The 21,101-nt window shown below is 34.3% G+C and overlaps 2 protein-coding genes across 6 annotated transcripts in view; one reads left to right on the forward strand and one right to left on the reverse strand.

The window, feature by feature from the left end:
- FDL (fused lobes) overlaps positions 1-21,101 on the forward strand; it is a 178,447-nt gene that overhangs the window by 72,008 nt on the left and 85,338 nt on the right. The gene's annotated exons all lie outside the window — the stretch shown is intronic.
- The window catches only part of LOC140752167 (uncharacterized), a 50,884-nt gene continuing 47,119 nt past the window's right edge, over positions 17,337-21,101 (reverse strand). Inside the window, exons 4-5 of the mRNA XM_073086359.1 lie at positions 17,991-18,083; positions 17,337-17,517 (exon numbers count right to left, since the gene is read on the reverse strand). Of these exons, the coding sequence (XP_072942460.1) occupies positions 17,413-17,517; positions 17,991-18,083 (198 nt within the window). The 3' untranslated portion in view covers positions 17,337-17,412. The remainder of the gene's footprint in view (positions 17,518-17,990; positions 18,084-21,101) is intronic.

Raw genomic sequence — 21,101 nt, forward strand, 5'->3', positions numbered from 1 at the left:
TTTGATACTCCTACTATATTAAAATACACGTTTGTCATGGTAATCGAATCCGAACCCTTCTGAGTTTAAACCGGATTGGTGACTCCACGCTATGAGGGTCATAGGAAAAGCAGTATTTTTTTTTTTTATAATATAAGAGTAGCAGACGAGCATGCAGTCTACCTGATGGTAAGTGGCTACTGCCGCCCATGGACATCTGTAATCAACCCCAGATTGATTAGATTAGGTATTCCTACCTGAGGTCGGCCACAGATGCGCCGCTACCCCTGAGGACTAAGCTGGAACGCCTCGGAAAAGTCTGTCTCCCTTACCACACCCTTCAAACCGGAACACAGCAGCGCCTAACACTGCTGTTATTAGGTAGAAATAGGTGTGGCGGTGGTGCCGCCGGAGTCGAACCACAAGGGGTTCTACCACCTTCAGTTCGAAATAAGTCAATCATTAATGCTTGTAACAACAATCCAGCTAAAATTAGCTCCGTTTGTTGGTATTAGTGATCACAATAGAGACACGTGTCGTGGCATATAAACCAGGATGTAGCTTGCAGTGTATTGTAAATATTATCTTTAGGGCAGCGGCTCTCAACCTGTTTTGACCAGGTATGTAAATATTGCAATACTATTAACGAGAACTGTAATTATTTGTGAATGAATTGTTTGCACAAAACTACAATTCAATTTAATACGAAACTTACAAAAAGTAGCAAAACCACGTAAGAAACTCGCGTGTTGTTTTCGAGAAAATTCATCAATTCACAATACAATGACGGAAACGTGGGAAAATCTCTACGACGTGATAGAAAATGAAGACAAACAGCCATTATCCCGACAGCTGTCCTATTAACTGACGTATTCACTTGCGAGTCCTTTAACAATAGGTTGCGTTAGGCTCAGAACTTATGGAGCGTTTTTCAGCCATCTCCGCACAAGGACGCGGAACCGCACTACGCGAGGAATATTAAAATGTATATAAAAGATAGTCGACAAAGACTGTTGATGTGCTAAAAGACTTGATAAGACTTGCTCAATAGACATTTTGGGTACTACATAACGCTTTGTTACTTAGGTGTTCTTATAGTAACGCTAACTCATTTTCATGGTGTGACTTATTTCCGCGGCGTGCACGGTGGCCTGAGGTTTTCACTGTACAATTATATAGATCACTTTCCTTTCGATTGCGATTTTTGCTTCGCTTGCGTCAACCCGGCGATTACGTATTCGCGCAAAATTGCGGTTTCGTCAGTTTTGAAACTTATTTAACTTAATTAGCTGGATGTCGCTCCGTGAGCCCTCACTTTTAGTATAATTAGGGGTTCAAGTCCCATGCATGCGATATTTTAAGCAAATTACACCATGATTTAACGACAAAGGAAAATATCCAAAAGAAAATCATTGTTATTCAAATCTTGGTCAGAATGCACCTCTTAACAGAATGGTTCGCGAATTGCGGGAAGTATTTTCCGGATATTGACATTTTTACGCATGACATTTGCAACTTCAGAAATAGTTTAAAATTAGTCTAAAAAATATTTAAAAACATTATCTATAAATGTATGTATTCATTTTACCCTTATAATTCTATATACTCGCTTCTTTATATAGCATGCAGTCTTCACCTGTAACTGTAATGGCACTCACCTATTTTCTCTAATTATTTCACGCTTTGGTAATATATTTAGTGTATATTATGTTGGTGTTCAATAAATAAATAAATAAATAAATAAAAATATCAGAGAGATCTTTGTAATCTTGTAATCTTGGCCATATACATATGAACTATGGCCTAGAGCGGCCTCAGTGGGGATGGATACACAATAACGACACACACACAAGCGAATTCTTATTCGTGTGAGTTTCGTATTCACGAAAAGCTTAGCAACTAATTCTAGTCTGCACTTTCGTGGCTTTCTAGGCTTAAATGTAATTCAATAGGTACATAGAGATACCTTGTGTCACATTTCATACGGGTTTGAGTATAGGAAAACTGAGACTGTAAAGCGGCTTATATTTTTATATTGAATGCCAAACAGAGACCAAAGGGTCAATAAGCCCTTACGCGCTGCCAACCTTGAGGTACTTAACATCATGGCCAAAGTAAGTGAGATGACAATATCTAATGAAAAAATCCAGTGTTAATTTTCACTTTTGTTTTAAAACTAATGTTAAAATACAACTAAGGCACCTACTATAAGGCATGAGTGTTGATTCTAGTCGCCGTATGACGTCCTGCAACCACAGTCAGTCGTCCCTCGCAACGACTGACTGGTTGCAGCGATGTTTGGCAACGGTCGTCGACATTATTTTTTTATTAAAACTAGTCTTTCCCGCGGCTAACTCCGCATGACCCACAGGTTATCAACGTAAAGAGTATCATTCGTATTAATCCAGGTCATAACTTTTCTGTGTATCAAATTTTATCCAAATTCGATTAGTAGTTTTTGCGTGAAAGGGTAACAAACATACATCCGTCCTTACAAACTGAATGAAAGATGTCGTAAGTTCTGACTCTATCGATTAACCTTTTACGCGTACTCGAAAGATAAGCAGGAACTTAAACACAAAACATACGAGTATTCCGTTACAAAGTTTTATAAACTGCGAATTGATGTGGATGTTTCATACGGTGAAAGTTACAATGTTTACACATCGGTTATTATGCGTCGTACCGGAACCGATAACAGGAAAACGGGAATAAAAGTATTGGATAGAAAACCGGTTAAGTGCTAGTTTGATTTAAATACAAAGGGTTCCGTAATACCAAGTAATATTTCATGAATATTTTTTTTTTTATAATATAGGAGTAGCAGACGAGCATGCAGTCCACCTGATGGTAAGTGGCTACTGCCGCCCATGGACATCAGTAATCAACCCCAGATAGGATTAGATATTCCTACCTGAGGTCGGCCACAGACGCGCCGCTATCCCTGAGGACTAAGCTGGAACGCCTCGGAAGTCTGTCTCCCTTACCACACCCTTCAAAACGGAACACAGCAGCGCCTAACACTGCTGTTATTAGGTAGAAATAGGTGTGGCGGTGGTGCCGCCGGAGTCGAACCACAAAGGATTCTACCACCTTCAAATAATTAATTAAAACTATATATTTTAAAAAATAGTGCAGTAATAACATACGTGTTTGTATGTATTACGACTATTAAGATTGTTCATTATGTGAACCCCTTTAGTGTATTACTTTTACCGACCATGGCAAGTAATGTTTTTCGAGCGTATGTATTAATTTATGTCTCATCCTTAATCAAGTCCTGTAACCCAACACGTCTAAATTGTGGGAGTGACATAGGCTTTACTTGATATGTACTATTACGGATTCTTTTCAAAAATTATTACCCCTACCATAAACATAGGTGTTTGGTGTTATAGCCATATCACACACAAAAAATTTCAACAGTCTACCTCTATGATTCAAGAGTTCCTTGTGACAGACTGAAGGCAGTGGAGTCTTATAATAGAGTCGGACTGGCACCATTTGGGTACAGAACCCTGAAAAGTATTGAATAGAAAACTTTGTAATAACTCCCATTTCTCCTGATAGGATGAATAGCTTCACAGAGTGGATCGGAGGCTGAATGCGACAAGAATCCCGGAATTCTCCATTACTTTTTCTGGATATTAGATAACGATTCTTAAATGTCAAATGCTACTTCCTTTTACAAATTTTATTTAATTTCTACGACTATTTTCCACTTGACTTTTCTAGGACTTATTCTATTGTTTTTCATGCGTTTTTATTTTTCACAGGCTTTGAAAAAGGAGAAGTATATGTTGGTCTTGCATTATTTTTTGTTACATAGATTTATCAAGTACTAGCTGACCCGGCAAACTTTGTACGCCTCAGAATCTATTTATGAAATATATTTCATATTTACTCACCTTTTAAACCTTCCCTGGAACCTTTGTGGAAGACAAATTGTTCTAAACTAAAATTAACCAAATCGGTTCAGCCGTTCTCGAGTTTTAGCGAGACTAACGAACAGCAATAGATTTTTATATATAGATATAGATTACTCTAATTAAATACCTTACCACTTGATAGTGGAATACAAACCAATCCCAATTATATTTTGAGTATCTCAATATGAAATTCTTAAAGACAAGCAAAGGTACGCCTTACGAATGAGTTGAGAATCATAAACTTTACTACTTACGGGTACATGCTAGACTTGCAAAGTTTCGCAGAATTAGTGCATGTAACGCCAGGATGCATGGCAGATCGCATTCGGATGATAGATCGCATGCTGCGGAAACTAATGATTTAATCTGCATGCTACAACTACTGAGACTGCTGCACTACTCGTAGTTTATGTTAATATGTTGCTGAAGTTGTTATGTTAATATTTTAGTTCTGTTACTAAATAACAAAGAATATTTTTTGATTGATTAATTTTTTTTAATGATTTTTAATTGATAGCAAAATCTGAAGTATCTCGTTAGTTGGTTAAATTGTATCTACTCTATCTTGCCCATGATGAAAATACCTTCTAATAGTATTACTAGAATAGATTTCTAGAGAATAATTTCTCCTGTAGTGTCTTCTGTGGTGGGAGGGAATTCATTTGATGTATCTATACTACTATAATACTAACAAACAATTTCAAATATAAAAGTGTCTCAGGATTAAGAGTGATTTTAGTACCACTTCAAGTTTCCAGGTACAAATAAGTAGGTACATCACACAAAGGGCTGAGGATGCTGGCATTGTGAGGCCGAGTGGGTTCGAGGTGCCATTGTCTTCCACTCCACCTGCCTGTTAATAATTGCTTTTCTTTCTAAAACACTACACCCTCAGATTTGTAGAACGAACAACCTAAGGATTTTTTGAAATTCATTTTTTCGTTGCGAATTGTTACATACTGAACAACATTTTTGGTTATAAAGTTGTTATTAGATATATTTTTATTTACGTTCTATTTATGACCTTGCAGCTTAATTGTTAAGGTTTCATTGCCGACTATTAATATCTCTAGCCAACTCAAGTTTGGATAAGATTGGAATATTATAGCACCTACTTACCATCTCTTTCAAGTAAAATACAATCTTTACATAGCTGTTCATTTTTATTGAGCGCGACAAATGTCTAGTAGAATGGAACGATAGTAGTAGTACCTACACGACAGTAATAGTGTCTGATAGTGGCATTAAAAAAAAAGAGAAAAATAATTATTAAAAAAAAGACAAACCCACTGAGTTTCTTACCGGATCTTCTCAGTAGAGGTCGCGTTCCGATCCGGTAGTAGTTTAAGAAAAATATTGTAACTGACAATTTGAAAGGGCCGCCGTTGACCTATACAAAATAAATATATTTCATTTCATTTCAGTGATAGTATTATCAAATACTAATTCTCCGAAACTTTGCAAGTTTAGCATGTACTCGTAAGTAGCAAAGTTCATGATTCTCAACTTATCGTAAAGCGTACCTTTGCTTGTCTTGTAAAGGTTTCATATTGAGATACTCAAAATATAATTGGGCTTGGTTTGTATTCCAAGGCGTAGATCTCTCGGGCCGGTGGGCGGCTGCCCACAGTTGTAAAGAAAAGCCTCTAATATGGCTATGGTCATGGGTGGTAATGAATAGTAATGATTCTTTTGCGTTTGTTTGCCACAAAAAAAATACATTATTTTGATCATGATTTTTATCAGACCATATTTTGGTCATAACAAACTTTGTACTTTTAATTTCGTAGTATTAGTTAGGTTAGTTTAAGTTAGGGCTTACAATTTCGAAGCCATTGAGCCTTGTTAAGCCACGACTGTTAATGGAATTAATGGGCACAGAACCTGCGTCGGAACCTAACAATTTAGGAAACACCATTATTAGCGTCAGGTGAGCTCTAGTCTAGTCTAGGTCCATCTGTGATTTGCCAATGACTACACGCGTTGACAGAGTTAGTAATTTGAGAGATTTACGTTCCGTTGATTTAATTAAATAACCTTCCATATAGTAAAGGATACACTAGAATATCAATATTTCTGTTGAGTAGCGTTGCCTTAAACTTAAAAGACGTGCTTAAGTGTTTATTACCACGTACCACATTTACACCAATTCAATTCTCAGGCAAGTAATACGAGTAATTTGTATAAATTTGTACGCAAACCATATTTGCCGACAAAATTGTACCATTTCACGACACATTTGTCCATACGGACTGTACCTTTTTTTTTTCTCTCGAGGGGGAAACCTTCAAAAGGTACCCGACGACGTGGGAGCGACGCCGGGTTATGAGGGATTAATACCACACTAAAACCCCCCCCGGTGGCCGTTCTCAACGCTTGTTGGAGAACTCCGGGATCTCCAACGGAACACAATCGGAGCCCTCCAAGCGCGATGCCCAACGGGCTCTACCCTGGGGGAGCAGTTTTCGCTCCTCCCACACCATGTATGTTCACGACGGTATGCGACCACAGATACCGCCGTCCTTCCCGGGGTCGCTTGCTGGACGGTTCGAGATCCCACTCTTCCCGCCCGCAACCCCGGAAGCCCCCTTTTAGTCGCCTCTTACGACAGGCAGGGGATACCGTAGCCCTATTCTAGTCCCGGAACTACAGGGACAATACGGACTGTACCTACTGACCGCATAGCAACGATTACGCTAGCGAACAATAGTTTTTGTAATGACCATAACGCAGCTACAAGATGCTACAAAGTTGCTATCCACACTTAATCACTGCTTATCCACTTTTTGTAATAGAATGTGTTAAGTGTGAATGGATAGGTATAATAAGAGACGTAGACCTTTGAAATTCGTTTATAAGCATATACAGTGACATTCATTGCTTAATACAAGGCAATATATTTTTATACACCTTAACCTTATTACAATTATTTATCGTTATTTTTGTATTATTATTTATTACATAATATTTCACTTTGTAAATTAATATAATTTTATGCCCTCTAGACTTTTATCCAGTAAAGAAGTTTGTTACTGTTCATATTTTAGTCAACTCCATGATTTCTATATGAGATGTAGATTAGCTTGTGGCTACCTGGTGAGTAATTAGGCTCCGCTAATTATGTATCGCTTAAACATTCGGCTCTCCCAATAATTAGCTGATTAGGGGATTGCATGCTAATAAACCATTTCATAAGTAAGCCGTAAATAACTATTTCTTAATGCATTCGGTATTAAAATTAGATTGGAATATGTAGAGCATGAAACCTTAGTATATATGGATTACGGTGATGTTTTAAGGATGGTAATAATGAGATACTTTGCTTAAATGCGAAAGTATCTCATTATATGACAATAGAGTTAAGAATAAATACTCTTAGAAAATTGCAAGTGTCTATCTATTACGGTTCAGGAGATAGAGCCCTGTGACAGACGGACGGACAGCGGAGGCTTAGTAATAGGGTTCCGTTTTTATCATTTGGCTATGGAACCTTAAAAAAATATGTACATCACTAAAAACAGAAATTCGAAAATACTGGGTCCATTTCTTACCATCAGCAATGTAAATGGCTCTTAAGCTATTAGCCCCCAAGATAAGTATTTCAAATTTTGGTTTGAAGAACAACTTAATACTTACGTGCTGCTTATAATAAAATAAAATAGGAAATAACATTTAAAACCTTTATTATTTTTGTAATGGTGGCACTAAACTTTCACACAATGCAATATTAAGTCGTAAGTCATAAGTCATAATGATTTATTTGCATAAATGTGGTTAGTAGGTTGTACAGAGTTAGAGAGTTTCTCACATTTGCCATATTTGGCGTAAGCGGTGACTCGCTCACGAACCATACCCAGAGATAGGTATGGTGCTCGTATTTTATAGATATCTATAAAGAACTATCTTTATATATATATTTCTTATGTGCGTGTGCATGTCACTGAACTCCTCGTAAACGACTGAACTGATTTTGATGAAATTTCTTGTGTGTGTTCAAGGGGACTTGAGAATGGTTTAGATTCACAATTTAGTCCGTGGGAAAAGGTTTTTTTAAATAATTTTTAATTCGTAAGTAGTTGTTGATTTTGGAATATTTCACATTGGATTCGACAGACTTCGCTACCATCGCAGTTTCAAATATTCTATCTATTTTTCAAACCCGTAAGTGATAAGGGTGAACCCTTAACCCCTTACATTCTTAACCCTTAACATTCTTTTTTTATTTTATTTTTTATATTTATATGGCAACACAACGCTTGCCGGGTCAGCTAGTAATTATATAGAACAGAAGTCGTTCATGAGGTATGTCTCAGATATAACCACCTAAAATTACAGACTAAACTGTCACGCTTCGAGTCCTCATCCTTCTTTACCATACAAATCCTTTCAAAATAATTTAACGATAAAATCGTAATATATGTGCATAAATTGTTATATCGAAAATACCTATAAATTCAGTTTAAAAATGTATCAATAAATCGAATTTCTATATACGAACTTTCGGCCGGTAAATTGCAAATGTAAACGGTTTTTAATGGGCAGATGGAATGGCCCATGCTACAATATAAGAATATCAATCATATTCTTAACGAGCTACTGATCGTGTCTTAACCTGTACCTCATACAGTTTAATTTTTACAAAAGAACCCATTTTTTTTTTGTTGACCCGGGGGAAACCTTCAAAAGGTTCCCGACGCCATGGTAGTGACGCCGGGTTATGTGGGATTTTTACCGCACTAAAACCCCCCCGGTGGCCGGAACGAAACACAACCGGAGTCCTCCTAACGCGATGTCCTTCTATCGGGCTCTGCCCTGGGGGGAGCAATTTACGCTCCTCTCACATCCCCTGGTGATGACAGCGATATGCGACCACACAAACCGTTGTCCTTACCGGGGTCGCTTGCTGGACGATTTGAGCTCCCACTCTTGCCGCCCGCAACCCCAGAAGCCCCTTTTAGTCGCCTCTTACGACAGGCAGGGGATACCGTAGCCCTATTCTGGTCCCGGTACTACAGGGACACTAAAAAAGAACCCTATACATATTTTTTTTTATAATATAGGAGTAGCAGACGAGCATGCAGTCCATCTGATGGTAAGTGGCTACTGCACCACCCATGGACATCTGTAACCCCAGATAGGATTAGATATTCCTACCTGAGGACACAGATGCGCCTACTCCTGAGGACTAAGCTGGAACGCCTCGGAAAAGTATGTCTCCCTTACCACATACTTCAAACCAGAACATAGCAACATTTGACACTGCTAATTTAATACTGCTGCTATAAACACTGTTATAAGTCAGAAATAGGTGTGGCGTTGGTGCCGCCGGAGTCGAACCCCAAAGGGTTCTTCCATTTTGTTTTACAAAGTAATCCAAATAAAGCTTCTTTTGTGTCTCTTTTAAGTCACGATTAAAATAGCTTTATTTTTTAAAAATAAACCAAACTTGAAAAATGGTTTTTATCAATTTTAGTTTTGGTTAACAATATTGAACCATTCATTCAATACCAACGTTAACCAAAACATTTAATTACATTTACTATATTTCCCTTATTTAAATATGTTATGGCTGAACTAATATAGATTATTTAATCATCAATCAATTACATTATTTAATCATAAAATATTGTAAATAATAATAATAATTTTATTCCTTATCATGATCATATGTTTTGTTATAAAGACACGAATATTATATGCATACTTAATATTTAAAACACAATTTATAAAGTGTAATTTTAATATCACAAACAGAATATAATTTTATTCATTTGTATAGATGTAAAACCATTGGGGACCAGTGATGGATGACCGATAGCCGGCTTTCCGTGCTTTGTTTACGATTTAAACATGTTTATAAATCAAAAATTTTGTCCTGTTATCCATTTTGTTTTGAATTGTTATTTTACATATCTCTTGTAAACGAAGTTGATTTTTTTATGTAATATTGAAGTATCAGACGAGCATGCAGTCCACACGATTAAGTAGCTACTGTCACTCATGGACTTCTACGATCAACCCTAGAACAGATCATATCCCAACCTGAGATCGGCCACAGATACCCCGCTACCCCTAAGAACTATGTTGGAATGCCGCGGAAAAGTATGTCACACCGTTCAAACCAGAACACAACAACGCTTATATCAATAAATTATTATATATGTCGAAATAATGTTACACGTGAATGAGGAATATTGTAGAATGCCAAGTGTTCACTGATCTGTTAATTAATGCAATACTGACGATCGAATCATGCATTGTTAAAATATATTCATAGCTTAACCATATGTGTATTAATTGACTACAATTTAGATTAATATCCAAGGAAAAAAGATAACATATTTCTTGTCTTGCCAATGAGGGTTTTTACAAGTTTTCAGTTGAATTTATTTTCTCCTAGCGGATCGGAACACGACCTTAATTGAGAAAAAACGGTAAGAAACGCGACCGTATTGTCTTTTCTTTTTCATTATTATAAATATTTATAAATTAATTCTTAGGGGTTTTTCTTGTCACGGCTTACGTCCGCATGCATGTCTTACTCGCATGCGTGAATTAATTCGCGCAGTCGTTGCGCTTCCTGCGTACGCCTAATTAGACAGGAAAAACATCTATTAAACGATAGCATTCAAGTCACGCATGCACATCAGAATCATATGCACGCACTAACCCGCATGACAGGAAAGATCTCTTACCTGCTTGTTATAACTATTTGACTATAGTATGTTACTTTACATTTGACTAAAGTAAATTGTTTGCCAAGATAAGTTGCTCTAATTCTACTTGAAAAATACCGTGTACCTACTATGAACCTAGTCGTACACGCTCGTTAAAATGATGATAAAAACTTGTTTTTCCATCAATTTCTACCTCATCAAGACGTGCAAATTAAATCGAGTTGCCTTTTTAATCGAATGCCGTAATTGCTTAAGCAAAACTAATTTGAGAAAAGCGTTCGTTTCATTTTGCTGTGCGAAAAATAAGATAAAAATAATATGGCTTGCGTCCATTTGCGTCGTTAGAAAATACCTTTTAGTTTCTGTTTAAATCAATTGCAACTAGTCAATGTTTAAGCTTATTTCCTTTTCTTACGATAATGGTATTGGATTTCCTTCATTTACAAGGATCTATTCACTATATTTGAAATAAGACTTTCAGGGGTAATTACAGTAAAATTTAAAGAGTAGATAATAATAAGAATATATACTAAAAACAAAATATTGTGTGTATATTGGCCTTTATCAAATGCGTTAAACGTTACAAAATTTCCAAGCAATAATAAAAAAAGTCATGAAAAAACTGAGAAGTTGAGAGTAAATTGACGACTTTTTTGGCCATACTACCAGGAACTACCTATTTAAATATAAGGAGTGCGAATAATTTCTAAGTAAATATTTGGCACATATTTTATACACTACGCCTTCTTATAAATACTATACAAACATATGACCAAAGGTTTACGACCACCCAATTTTTATGACACTAGCTGACGGAATTATTTGTTTAAAATAGAGTTGGACCATAATGAGGCTAATGAGACTACATAAACACAAGATAAGAGTTACACTACGTTTAAGTTTGACATATGGGTATATTATAGCGGTTTTAGAACCTATAGTCAGTTAAGTAGAGCGTACCTACTCATTTTATACCATATCTAAACGGTAGAACCTCTGGGTTTAAGTAACATAAACATGTTGGTATCGTGCGTACCGTTTGTTAATAAAACGGACAAAACTATTTTATTTTATGTAATTACCTAACTCTGCGTCCGCGACTTTGCTCTCATGTTTATGAAGCACCCGCATTTTCAGTGAAAGCATGGCGAGTTCAATCACCTTTTGAGAAATCGTGCATTAATTTAAATTCATGATTTCTCAAAAGTAACATTATATTTATAATTGACATGTATGTATATCTAATTTACAAATGGTAGCTATCTTAGCCTTAAGTATATGCTTAATTACAGAATTCTAAAAGTTTGATAGGAACGTATGATCTCTCAAACGAAATAAAATAATAAAAGGAAATGTAATGTATAAATTCTATAAACACGTGCACTTGCAAAGGGCGCCAGCAGACTATATACTTTTAGCGTCGTCGGTCACGAATTTAGTTAGTGTAGGACGATTCGGAAGCTAGATGTAGGTGTTAACACTACCCGTTGGCAGGTAAATCGTTAATCGTGGATACTCATAGTAGCATGACGTGTGCTAGAGCCCTTGTTTTTTTTTTTATTTATAAAATAAAACTACAAAATTATATCAGTATGTTTTATTTATTAAAACCTTCTATATATCCGGTTACCATATTCCCTTAATCTAGTCATAAGACTCCTTCTCAACATAACATTTTACTTTACAATATTTAATACATACATTTAAGCTCATGACTAGAACATAATACCTAAGCTGATATTTAATAACCAATACCAATTTTTATGTATTCATTTATCGAGATTTATAATGATGTTTAATGGAAAAACTATATTTTATTCTTAGGCTTAGGCTTAGGCTTTTATTTTGGAAAAACTATATTTTATTAGTTATTTGTTCTACAAGCCAATTAAAATTATGGTCTTACATTATATCCGACAAATAAATGGTACAGGTGTTGTTAAAATGTATCATTTATTTTGGACAATCGAATCATCTCGCTGAATATGGTTTCTAAGAACGATTGGTTAACAATTGATTAATAATCAATCTATCCTATTTTTGTGTACAAACGATCGAAATTTGACAAAAAAAAATACATCTCTAGTCTAATTTTGTTTGGTAGGCAAAAAATTGCAAAGATAAATTATAAATAGGAGCGTTAGTTGATAAACATAAAACTGCATTAATTATTAAAATATACTTAGGAAATCCTGCCTTCCTGTACTCATTTTCACATAATTAGTAAGATTGTTTTTCCTGCTACTTTTCCTCCGCATCGCGCATATCTTTCTGAGAATTGATACACGGTAACACAAGACATGTGTTCCTATTTCTATTTATTTAATGACATATACAATTTTAACCACATCATACGTACGGGAAAATCGTTTATTTTTGCAATTTCTGATTTAAAAATGTAACATTACTCAATACATTAAACAATAATTTAAAGTACGATACTATGAAATTAATGCAAATAAATAGGTTTTACAATTGTCTTAATTTACTGTCTAAATGCATAACACAAAAAAACCTTGATTCTTATTACAGTTTACACATAAGTAGCCCCATTCATTTACAATATAAAAATAAACTAAAAACGTAATCGCTAAAACATATTCTAACTTATTATACAAAAAAAAAATACAAAAAATATTTATTTCTTTAACAATTAATTGGTTTACGTAATAAGTTGTTTGGAGCCGCCTAGTAAACAAATGTCTGTGTTAGGCGTTATTAAAACATTATTTCTCATTGCGATGGTAAATACTTTTGAAGTAATTTATTTGTCACTAATCATATTATAAACAAAACGTGCATACTATGAGCTTAAACATCTGATATCATATTAAATAGTTAACGAATTTATTAGGCCGTTATTACAGGCTACGTCTAGGGTTGCCACTTCCAATATTAGGCTACATGATAAAGCACCTCATCATCATCGTCAGCCCATTTCTGTCCCATTGCTGGGCATGGATCTCCTCTCAGAATGAAAGAATGAATGAATGAATGAATGAATGAAAAGAGAAGTAAAAAAAGATTAGGCCATAGTCCACCGCGCTGGCAAAGTGAGCATTGGCAGACATCACATACCTTTGAAAACATATTTTTTTAAAGATCTCTCAGGCAAGTGTTACTCGCGATATTTTCCTTCGTCGTTAAAGCAAGTGATCATTTACAGTTGAAAATTTGTTATAGTTCATAATAGTACTAATTATAATTTTGGTTAATTAGACCATATTTTTTATTTGTTTCTTTTTTCGAATGTAATGAAAATATATTATTTTATGGTAGACACATTTTTTAATGATACAAGAAGTAACACATATTGTCTTTTTTAGTGTATTTTTCATAAGATAAAACATTTTTGGAGCATATTATATTTTATAGTGACAACCCTAGTTACGTCACAATTACAGCCGCATAGTAATAATGACGTATGCAACCACCATATGTAGTGTACATACGCTATTTTCAGCACAATACATATGAGAATAGGGGTTTGTTTTGTGTGAACGTCAGTACCTAATGAGATGTTACCTAATTGCACTAAGACTCAGGTGAGCTCGGCGCAATAAAGTTCAATTTACTTTATTACACCTATCGTTTCCAGCTGATAGGAGACATGTTTACCACTCTAATAACAACTAATAGTATAAAATGAGAAAAAGAATGAGATAAACTAGAAATAATTACCTGTTTAAAAGCTATAATCTAATGATGTCAATTATGGCAAAAAGTTGTTATATGTTATTTTTATATGGCAATTATTTGTGATGTTTGTAACACACGAAATATGTTGCCAACTTTGAGAACCAGATAATTGTAAATTAAATGAGAAACATAATGCGATAAACTCATAATTCCCTAGTTGAAATAAACTGTTCGTGTACGATAATGACAAACAATTCTTGTTTGTGTTGCCATGCACATGAAAGAAAAACACTTCTACAGTCAGGCACTGAAGAGACATTGTCATAAGTAACTTGAACTGACAAATATTTAACGACGTTACAAAAACAATTGTTTTCCCGTATTAAGCGTGAAAATGAGGATTATTCATAAGGTTTTATTCCCGTATTAAGCGTGAAAATGATTATTCATAGGGTTTTCATCTGATTAAATATAAATGAATCACAATTAAAAGCGTTATCATTAAAATTGTGAATTTAAAATTAATAAAATTACATACTCGTATGTATATCATTAGTGAAGAATCCGTTTGTTTAGACGTTAAAAGACGTCAGATGTTAACACTGGAGGTTAAGCAATCGAACACAAAGCTAATATAAAAACTCGGACAAATCAGGTTGTGAAGCTAGTAATTATAACAGAACGAGCATTATTTTACTAGTTAATGGCCGCCAATTTATATTGTGCGCTAACGAACGCACATACGTATGGAGTGACGAAATTGGATCTCGACAAATTAATGGATAAAAATATATCCACGTCCCAACTAGCGACGATTTTACATTACAATTTAACGATACGTATTAATTCATTTTCCTCTTCGTTCGAATGTGCAGCGTGAAACTGCGAAGTACTGAAGGCAATTTTGAGTAATATCTTAAATGTACGAAAGTTGGCACAAAATTGTAACACTTGCGTTTTGTTATTAATATTCAGGTAACTTTCGTTATTAATTAACAATCTATGTGATGTTTTTTTAACCAAATATTGAAATTTTATAATTTCTAGTTAGTAGGAATTGTCAAATGTCGATGTTTGGTCGGCAAATAGACTAAGGAGCGTAAAAGTATATGGCAAATAAAATGTAAATATCAAATAAGGTATCGAATATGGCGGAATACTTTTTATTTACTGGTCATAATTCAGTATGGACAATTATCATGATCATCATCTAAATAAATTAAATCATATTTTAGTATGTTTTCTTTAACTAAATCTAATTTATGATGGACTTAAAATAACGCAATGATGGTAGCGTGGAATGTCCCTAATATTGATTATGTCCAAATTCATACTCGGCGAACTAGTTTGACAGATTAAATGTTGCCAGGTGTGAATAAAATTTCATACACACCTGGGTGCAATAGTGTAAGCATCGTAATATAAAGTTGTGTTTTATAGGGCTAGTTGTTCTATGGATTTATACCATAAAATAACAATTGATAAATAAAGATATTAATTTAGTTCAGAGGATATAGTAGTAATTTATTACAATAAATATAATAGTCGTTTTATGATAATGTTATAAAATGGATCCATATCTATTGTATCTTCGTTAGTTTAACTTATTAAAAAACTTTAATCATAAGTACTTTGAATGGCGCGACATTCAAATTTGGAACAGGCTTCGAATATTACGCAATTATGAAGGAAAAAAACAATAATGGTTGATAAAATAATATTGTGGATTATATACAAATAAATAGCGAAAATATTATTGATACATGTGTGTTAAAATAAATTATGATTAATAAATGATTTATTAATGGATTTGTTTGAACTTTTGACCATCCATAAAAATAGGTAAATGTTGAAATTTGAATCGAATTTATAAACTTCACTGATATAATTTCCTGTTCAAACACAATAATATATTACGCTACAAATATTTTAGGCTTCTATTTATTACCCAAATCATTTGAAACCAAAATAAAAATATAATAATACTGAAAATATATTTTAAAATACAATACGAAGATCGTTAAATGTAGTGTGGCAACATTTATGTAGTTGTCAAAATAGTTCACCGACTAATGAACTTGACTGTACTTAACACTTAACCTACGTGCATATTATATTATGACTAGATATATCCACAGTGTTACACGGTTAACTTCATACATCTAATTAACAATAAGTTTATACAAAGCTTTTTCCAAAATTTTAAGTGATATTTTAATGCTTGCAAACATTAATCTATCAACTACAGTGTCCACTCGTGCCTAATTATATTTATTATAATCTACATAGATTAGTAAAGATTATTCACTCCTAACAAGAAAATGTACCCAGTTTTGAGAATTGATATAGTTGCGTAAAAAAGTTTTGCCACGTCTCCGTGCTAAAATGTCCCTAAAATATTTGAAATAATTATTTATTTATTATGTAAATTACGCAGTATTAGTTATTTATTCGTAAATTTTCTCTAAAAATGTTTTTATTTGTCAAGAATTCAAAGAAAGAACTTACTAATAAACCATTTGTGGCTTCATTCAATTTCAAGGCGGCGAAGTATCTTTACTAATCTATGATAATCTATTAAAACTAATTACACGACACGATATATTAGTGAAATGAAAACATCCAGTCTTTTATATATAAAAACCGTTCAAAATGTACATAAATGCCCATTTCGCAGGCGAGTGAACAGATCGAGCAAATAGTGACAGTTCACAGAATAACTGAAATTGCTATGAGTATTTCCGATGCTTAAAATTTGTAAATAAATTTTATTGAAAACGGTTTTTGTGAAATACTTAAGTACTTATAAAAATGTATCCTTGACTAGTGACGTGTGAATGTTGCCCATTTAAGGGGAATCTCCCAATTTACGGGTTCCTAAAATGATCGATTTTTAAGAGGAGCAAAAAAAATGTGTTACAAATTAACATTTAAAAGCTTAACGTGGAATGATATTTTTAGATTAAGGTTCATTCACATCAACAGACATGAATCTACGAAACAGGGACCGTGACAGACAAAATTATATTTTTGTACACAATATTTTGATAGGCACGGCACGTGTCTACTCAGTGTTATGCACACATAAATACACATTGTATAGGATAATAACTTTTGTCTGACACACTATGTCTGTAGATGTAAATAAACTAATAGGGGAAAACAATAAACGGCGTTGGCAACACTGTCTATAGCTTTGTATCTCGTAGTAGTACGGCTGCTTCATACGATGGCAGGCCGCTGTCGGCCTGCCCAGGCGTTTGGCAACGTAGACATGGCTCTGAGATCACCTCCTGGAAATTACAAAATAAACACTGTTTTAGATATATTTGTAGGAAACAAACATTATGTATACATTTGCATAATCAAATAAATATATATGATATACAATACAATAATATAAAGTATATAAGTGATAGGATGAGTAAGATAAAGTTTTAAATAATCATCATCGTCGTTAACATTCTATTGTCCCACTGCTGGGCACGGATCTCCTTTTAGATTGAGAAGAGTTCAGGCTACAGCCTATCGCGTTAGCGGGAGACATATAGACTACATATCGGTAGACTTCACACACTTTTGTCATCCATTTTTTTAAGTAATTCTCAGACGTGAAGGTTTTCTTGTGATGCTTTCCTTCACCGTTCAAACAAGTAACAATTCATTTCTAATACGCACATAATTCCGAAAAATCAGAGGTGCCTGTCTGGGAATCAAACCTCATCACCCAACATCAAGTTTCAAACCTATGGCTATGAATACATACCTGTAACACATGGCAATCCTTGTGTGTGTCACTGGAACCTACGTCCACCACTGTATCATAGGCGGGCGGCGGGCCTGGCATTTCCTCTTGATCCTGAGGAAAACATAAATTAAACCTATGAACACTATTTTTTTATTAACTCTATTACTCATATGGATGTGATATGGATACCATCACGATACGTGGAAGGGACACTCACAAAAACGTAGGAAAGGGCGGCCCACTTCATATTAATGCTACAAAAATAGCAAACAAGTATGCAGTCCACTTTAGGGTAAGTGGTCACTGCCGCCCATGAATATCAACTTGGTAACAGCGGCCCAGGTACAATTGAAAATCTACCTAAAGTCGGGCACAGATGTACCTAATAGAACCCCTGTTAAAGTTGAAAATCTACCTAAAGTCAGGCACGTTACTATGTAAGGGCTAAATCCGAATACGTATAAGTTTCTCTACACAAACTGTGCAACCTTGAAATGAAAGCTCAGTTTACCGGTATTATTGTTAACTGAATCACAATCGTAGCAACGCTAATTGCATTACTAAGCTATTTGCGTAACTCGTTACATCCGGCCCATGCTAATTCAATCCCATGCGACATTTTATCTATACTTCTAAAAGGTGAACCGTACTCCTACTCAATCCTGTTTTAAGATCGCTAATGCACAATTTAATGTTGAGTAAAACTCCCCGCTCACTTACTCTATTCACGATTCACGTACCAAAAAAAGAACTGTGACTTTCCTGAAGAAAAAGTTCGCAGACAAAAATCCTCTTAAACTTATTTACTTCTTAAAACCGGTTGAGGTACAAGATTAGCTCGGACAAAGTAACACCGTCTGATTTTTAATGGAAGCAACTGGAAGATTTTAATGGAAGCTTCTTACAGTTTAACTTATGATTTTTTAGTATATAAAATAGTAAAATCGGATATGGGTTTTTATAATAACATAATGGGAACAGATTACGCATTCCATCTGATGGTAAAAACCTTTAATAATTAACCCGAGCTGCCGTAAGTGCGTTATACACATGTAATTCAATCGTATATGGCATTTTATCAATACTTTAAAAATGTGAAATGTACCCAACTCAATTCTGTTTCAAGAATGGTAATGCACAAAATGTTGAGGTACAGTCCCCAGACCCTTACCCTACTTATAGAGTACCAAAAATAGAAGTGTGATTTTCTAAGAAGTCTTCCGCCAATGAAAATCCTGGTAAAGTTAGGTCCGTCTCAAAACCGGCAGAGAAGATTACCTCGGAGAACGCCACACAGTCTGTTTTAATGGAAGCAACAGACTAGTTTGCGGTTCAATTTACGATTAATTTTTATTTATAATCAGTAAAAAAGAGTGTGGCTTTTTAAAAAAACAAAGTAGGTAAAGATCTGATTCCATGAGATGATAAAACACCTCTAATCAACCCTAGCTGCCTCAGGTGCGTTGCACACATCTAATTCAATCCCATAAACATTTCATCTAATCTTTTACAAGGCAAATCGTCCTTCAACACAATTTTGTTTTAAAAACGCTGTAATATAAAATGCTACTTCATTTTTATATTCCTTTGTCTCTTGCTTCTGCGCTCGGAATACTCAGCCTGAGTAAATTTCTAAGAAATCCTCTACTTTCGCAAAAAATTCTTTGAAAATTGTTTCTACATCAAAACTAAATAATTTACAACATTAGCTTTGTTAAAAAATCAGATATATTTTTATTAAAACTAACTAATATTTATATAGTCATATATATATAGTCATTACTTCTCATTTAAATATAACTGACACTGAACAATAACTAACACTGACTGACTGAAAAAAAAACAAACCTCACAGGAGTTCCTTACACAACGTAGATAAGTAAGTAATAAGAAAAGATATTAGAAAATTCCGTCTTGAAATAAAGCATGAAATGAAATAAATCTGTAATATAATTAAATAACTCGCAGCGAGATAAAGGGCAAGGTCGGCTGCATTACATCCTGCGATACTGCTATCGATCAGTACTTCACTATGTAGCGTATTTCCACATCAATCGCAATTTGTTTCAAAATTTGATGCAACAATTGCAGGTCTAACTATTGAAGAACCATAAAATTTTATCAACAGGTCCATTTTATGATGTAGATGGCCACTAAAAAAAGGATTTTTGATATGCTGCTCCTGGTAAACAGAAGTTGGAAGTTTGTTGAAAAACTGCTATTTTAGAGTAAGCACTATGAAATCTTGTATTTGGATTTCTGGTGAGTAAATTAAACACTTGTTTCAATCTTTTCAAATATCAACCCCTAAGGGAATAAAATAGGTGTTTAATGTTTGTATTATATTGTTTGCTTACAAAGCACCAGCTAATAATTAAATAAATCTCATCGAGATAGACGGCAATCGAAGTTAAAAGCAAAAAAATCAACAGGTTCATTTACGTGGTAGATACTCACTAAATTTTGATACGCTGCTCCTAAAGGGGCTAAACACAGTTTGGTGGTTTGTAAAAAGACTGCTATTTTGGAGCAAGCACCATGAAATTATATATTTATTTATTTATTTATGCACACATAGATAATTAATAAAAATAACTTATAAATAGAATATCGTGCAAAGGTACTGCTTATTCCTAACGAAATATCTTCCAGCAGACCTGTAAAAGGAGATGGGTTAACAAATGGTGGATATGCGTGCACGAGACTGAATAAATATATGTTATAATATATATTTTAATAATACATTACATACATATAATACCGAATAACACATGGAAAGATATTTAACATATACATATATAGATATAGTTATATAAAGATAACGGTGTAATACATATTATTATAATACAAATATAACAATAAATAATATATAATGATTTAGCTAATTACTCATCTTGCTAATGAGAAGTAGTGGTCTTTTCACGAGTAATTTGTATTTGGATTTTTCACGAGTAATTTAAACATTCTGTTCGATTAGTTTAAATCGTTTCAAAAACCAACCCCTAAGGGAATAAAATAGGTGTTTGTATTATATTACGTACGAAGTCGCGAGCAACAGCTAATAATTAAATAAATCCCATCGAGATAAAGTGCAACGTCGCATTACGTACGTACCTACATCCTGCGATA

This window comes from Epargyreus clarus, unplaced genomic scaffold (assembly GCF_041222505.1).
Source record: "Epargyreus clarus isolate Ecla_fem2 unplaced genomic scaffold, WU_Ecla_fem_2.2 ptg000024l, whole genome shotgun sequence".
Taxonomy (NCBI): domain Eukaryota; kingdom Metazoa; phylum Arthropoda; class Insecta; order Lepidoptera; family Hesperiidae; genus Epargyreus; species Epargyreus clarus.